Source organism: Echinops telfairi, unplaced genomic scaffold, assembly GCF_000313985.2.
Source record: "Echinops telfairi isolate 266 unplaced genomic scaffold, ASM31398v2 ScPeMD7_22;HRSCAF=79, whole genome shotgun sequence".
Classification (NCBI taxonomy): domain Eukaryota; kingdom Metazoa; phylum Chordata; class Mammalia; order Afrosoricida; family Tenrecidae; genus Echinops; species Echinops telfairi.
This window is the reverse complement of record NW_022103919.1, coordinates 3,785,875-3,790,176: the sequence shown is the minus strand read 5'-3', so window position 1 is coordinate 3,790,176 and position 4,302 is coordinate 3,785,875. Positions and strand designations below refer to the sequence as shown.

Here is a 4,302-nt window from a genome sequence, read left to right as displayed (position 1 = left end):
GCAGCCAGCCTCCCTGGCATGTGGCACCGCACCCTGACCATTGGCAGCGCTGGCAAGACATTTAGTGCCACCGGCTGGAAGGTGAGTTGATTCCTGGCAGGCACGGCGGGCGTGGGCATGAAGAAAAGGTCCTTTCGGGCCTTGGAGGCCTCACCCCCTACCTGTGTCCCTGCTCCAGGTGGGCTGGGTCCTGGGGCCAGAGCATCTCGTGAAACACCTCCACACAGTGCACCAGAACTCTGTCTATCACTGCGCCACACAGGCCCAGGTGAGGGGGCCAGGGGCCTCCACAGGGGGGCTGGGGCGGGTGGAGCACACAAGAGCCCCCGACTGGCCACAGGGCCAGGTCACACCTGACGTGTGTGCGTCCACAGGCTGCAGTGGCCTTGAGTTTGGAGCGGGAGCAGCAGCACTTTGGCCAGCCCAGCAGCTACTTTGTGCAGCTACCGGAGGCCACGCAGCACAAACGGGATCACATGATCCGCAGCCTGCAGTCCGTGGGCATGAGGCCCATCATCCCCCAGGGCAGCTACTTCCTCATCGCAGACATCTCTGACTTCAGTGAGTGCAAGTGGCCAGGCCGGGCAGGGCGCGGGGGACTGGAGACTGCCCTGGGTTCATTCAGCGTGGCCTTCTGTATCCCCCAGAGAGCAAAATGCCCAACTTGCCTGGTGCCACCGACGAGGCCTACGACAGCCGCTTCGTGAAGTGGATGTGCAGGAACAAGGTTGGCTGACCTCTGCCAGGACCGCGGTGTACGGTTTCGCAGGTTGCACACTAAGCAAGGGTACCAGCCAAGGGCGAATGGTGAAATGCCAGCCCAGCCTCGATCATGAGCCCTGGGGCAGGGTTGCATTCACTTCAAATAGAACCATCTCCTAGCTTGTGCAAAGGTGCCACGTGGGTTGCCCAGAGTTCCTGCCCCACTCTGGGCCCCAGTCTTCCCATCTGTACAGCGAAGTGTTGGCCCATGATATCAGCGTTGTTTCTGCTCACAATGGCCGTGTCTGACTTCCTGTGTCCACTCTCAGCTGTCATCTGCCCTCTTGCTAGGAGGGTGTTGGAAGGAAGGATGATCTGAATTCTTTTTCTCTGACCTTGGCCGTGAGAGGTGCTGCCTTCTAGCTAACTTCCCCCACTCGCCCTATCCTGGAGACCTCTCTGTGCCTGCCCGCCTGCCCTCCTGGAGCCTGACTGTGGGCCATGGACCGTATAGAGACCTGGACTTCCTCTTCCACAGGGCTTGGCGGCCATCCCGGTCTCTATCTTCTACAGCGGGCCACACCAGAAGCTCTTTGACCACTATGTCCGCTTCTGCTTTATAAAGGTAAGGGCAGGCCCAGGGGCAGGAAGGCCTCCTCAAGTTTCCCAGCCCCCACCCCAGGCTCCCTGGGACCAGGGGTAGCAGCACCAGCCTATGTTGGTATAGGATGAAGCCACGCTCCAGGCCATGGACGAGAAGCTGCAGAAATGGAAGGCTGAGCTCACACCCTGAACTTGGACCCTCGTCCCTGTCCCATCCTGTTCCTACCTCCTGTGTGGAGAACCATCTCTACACAGGTTTTAGCCATCCCCTGGTGGGAGTAACGGTACTGGAGCGCCCCTTCTCTGTGCCCTAGAATGTTATCAGAGAAGAGCCCCCCCCACCCCCCACCGCCAGCTTCTTGGAGGACCTGGGCCTCTCCCCACCCCTCCCTCGGCCGGGTAGTAGATAGGGCCTCCCTTGACTCGGCTACGACTCAGAGGGCAGGGCCCGCAACATATTTGGCCTCAAGTCTCAACCCTGAACTAGCCCCCTCCAAAGCTCAGGCTACCCCTGCCTCCCCTCGTCGAACCTGGACTTGAGAAACTGCCTTCAGACATGAATCCTCCTGCCAGCACCTTTTATGCACAATAAACGTTCAAGTTACTCAAACTCTTTGTTGACTGCTTCTGTGTGCTTCACGTTGTGGTGCTGATCAGGACCTTAGCTAGCCCCTTCATCGTACAAATGTTTGTGTTGTTTTGTGGAGTTAAACAGAGGCTCCAAGCTTAGCAGTCTGAAATGGTAACTGCAGGCGTAGAACTCTTGACTGCATTACTCACTACCTTAGACCCGGCTCCTTCGAGATGCAAAACCAATGAGGCTGGAGCAACATTGGAAGGAGAGTCAGGAATCAGGAGGATATGGGTTTGTAGTTAACGGGCCTCGATGAGCAACTGCCCCTTTGCCAAGAGACCAGAAGATGCCTGGATAGCAGTACTGAATTTGTATATATATATTTTTTCTTTATTTCTTTTTTTTAAATTGTTTTATTAGGGGCTCATGCAACTCTTACCACAATCCATACATACATCAATTGTGTAAAGCACATTTGTACATTCATTGCCCTCGTCATTCTCAAAACATTTGCTCTCCACTTAAGCCCCTGGCATCAGCTCCTCATTTTTCCCCCCTCCCTCATGAGCCCTTGATAATTTATAAATTGTTATTTTGTCATATCTTGCCCTATCCGACGTCTCCCTTCACCCACTTTTCTGTCGTCCATCCCCCAGGGAGGAGGTCCCATGTAGATCCTTGTAATCGGTTCCCTCTTTCCAACCCACTCTCCCTCTACGCTCCCAGTATCGCCACTCACACCACTGGTCCTAAAGGGATCATCCGCCCTGGATTCCCTGTGTTTCCAGTTCCTATCTGCACCAGTGTACATCCTCTGGTCTAGCCAGACTTGCAATGTAGAATTCAGATCATGATAGTGGGGTAGGGTGGGGGAGAGGAAGCATTTAGGAACTAGAGGAAAGTTGTATTTTTCATCATTGCTATATCGCACCCTGACTGGCTCGTCTCCTCCCCGAGACCCCTCTGCAAGGGGATTTTTTTTCCCAATACTATTCTGACCAAAGTTTCTGCAGAAGAATTCTGACCAAAATTTCAGAACAGAATTTCAAATTCTCATGACCCTTATGGAGGCCAGATGCATCTCCAAACCCTGGGATAATATTTAAACCTTAAAACCAAATATCCCCTGAAGTCTTATTAAAACCAAACAGTAGTTTAGTCTGACTTGAATTTAGGCTCTTTTGGGATCAACAAGGGGTCCTCAAAAAGTTTGTGGAAAAGGCATCTTACATTAAAGACCATCCATGGATTTCATTTTTTTGCACCCAAACCTCCATACTATTGACATCTCCTTGTCTTAGAAATACGTTGTCTAGTTATGACCATGGTAATTTAAGGTATTTGAAATGTCAATGAGAATTTGGCACATTAGGCATACTTTTATGTTGACATTTTGGTTGATGTTAAATTTACTTTGATTCAAGAAGCTTTAGATGGGCTTACATTTACGTGGGTGGTTAATTGGTTACTTTCCACATTAGTATGTGTGCTTTGTCATTGCATCCCTAAAAATAATGACCCCAGAACTTCCCCCACCCCCAGGAAAAAACAAACCAAACCTATGCTCTGGAGACAATTCCAACTCGTGGCAAAGTCAGGTGGTACAGAGTAGAGGGAATGACACAGGATTTTGTTGGCTCTAGTCTTGAAGGAAATCTATCTCCGGACTTTCTTCTACAAGCCACTGGATGGTGTTGAACTGTCACACTTTGGGCATATGTCACATATCCGTTTAAGCATAAAAGGTGGTGTCTGATTCCAAAATACATGCAATTCAATAAATAAATGCCAGCTCAAATTTATTAATTTTAAATCGATTAAGTAAATATAGCCATGAAAGAACTGGACGAAATTATCCCCAAGGCCTAACTCACACTCCAGCTTTGCTGCGATCTAGTTCATGTCTCAGGCCTTCGGAGGACGCTGAGCACCTGTGTGCTACACGATTCCCACCTGCGCTTCAGTCCCGGCCCCCGACTCCGCCCCCTCTTGCACACGTGCGGCTGACGGACTCCAAAGCCACGCCCCGCACGCAGGCGGCGCTCCGATTGGACAGCTCGGTGGGGGTGTGGCCGGAAGGGATGAGTGTGATTGACAAGGGCGTGGCTTCCAGCAGAGGAACATGGCGGAGCGCGTGGAGAAGAGGCCGTGCGGTCCGGTAGGTTGGTGGAGGTGGGAACCCCTAAGGAGAGCGTGGCGACGAACTGCCCAGCGTCCTGCGGCGGAACGGGGCCGCGTAGTTCTTGCTTCTCGCCAGTCCCAGTCCGGAATCTCCAAAGGCTCCTGGGGTGCGCGCGCCCCTAGCTTAGCCGTGATCAGAACCAGAGACGGGGTGTCCGGGTCGGAGGCGGGGCCGCCCGCACTGCGTCACGTGGCCCACGTCCGAGCTTCCTGGCTGGGCCCGTGTCCAGCAGGTAGAACCT

At 53.0% G+C, this 4,302-nt stretch overlaps 2 protein-coding genes across 2 annotated transcripts in view; both read left to right on the top strand.

Annotated features, from left to right (window-relative positions):
* The window catches only part of KYAT1 (kynurenine aminotransferase 1), a 9,817-nt gene extending 7,902 nt beyond the window's left edge, over positions 1-1,915 (top strand). Inside the window, exons 5-10 of the mRNA XM_045288515.1 lie at positions 5-81; positions 179-268; positions 375-561; positions 648-727; positions 1,241-1,327; positions 1,430-1,915. Coding sequence (XP_045144450.1) covers positions 5-81; positions 179-268; positions 375-561; positions 648-727; positions 1,241-1,327; positions 1,430-1,495 — 587 coding nt within the window. The 3' untranslated portion in view covers positions 1,496-1,915. The remainder of the gene's footprint in view (positions 1-4; positions 82-178; positions 269-374; positions 562-647; positions 728-1,240; positions 1,328-1,429) is intronic.
* Positions 1,916-4,013: 2,098 nt separating this feature from the next.
* The window catches only part of SPOUT1 (SPOUT domain containing methyltransferase 1), a 6,894-nt gene continuing 6,605 nt past the window's right edge, over positions 4,014-4,302 (top strand). The window contains exon 1 of the mRNA XM_045288618.1: positions 4,014-4,037. The gene's annotated coding sequence lies outside the window, so the exon portion shown is untranslated. The remainder of the gene's footprint in view (positions 4,038-4,302) is intronic.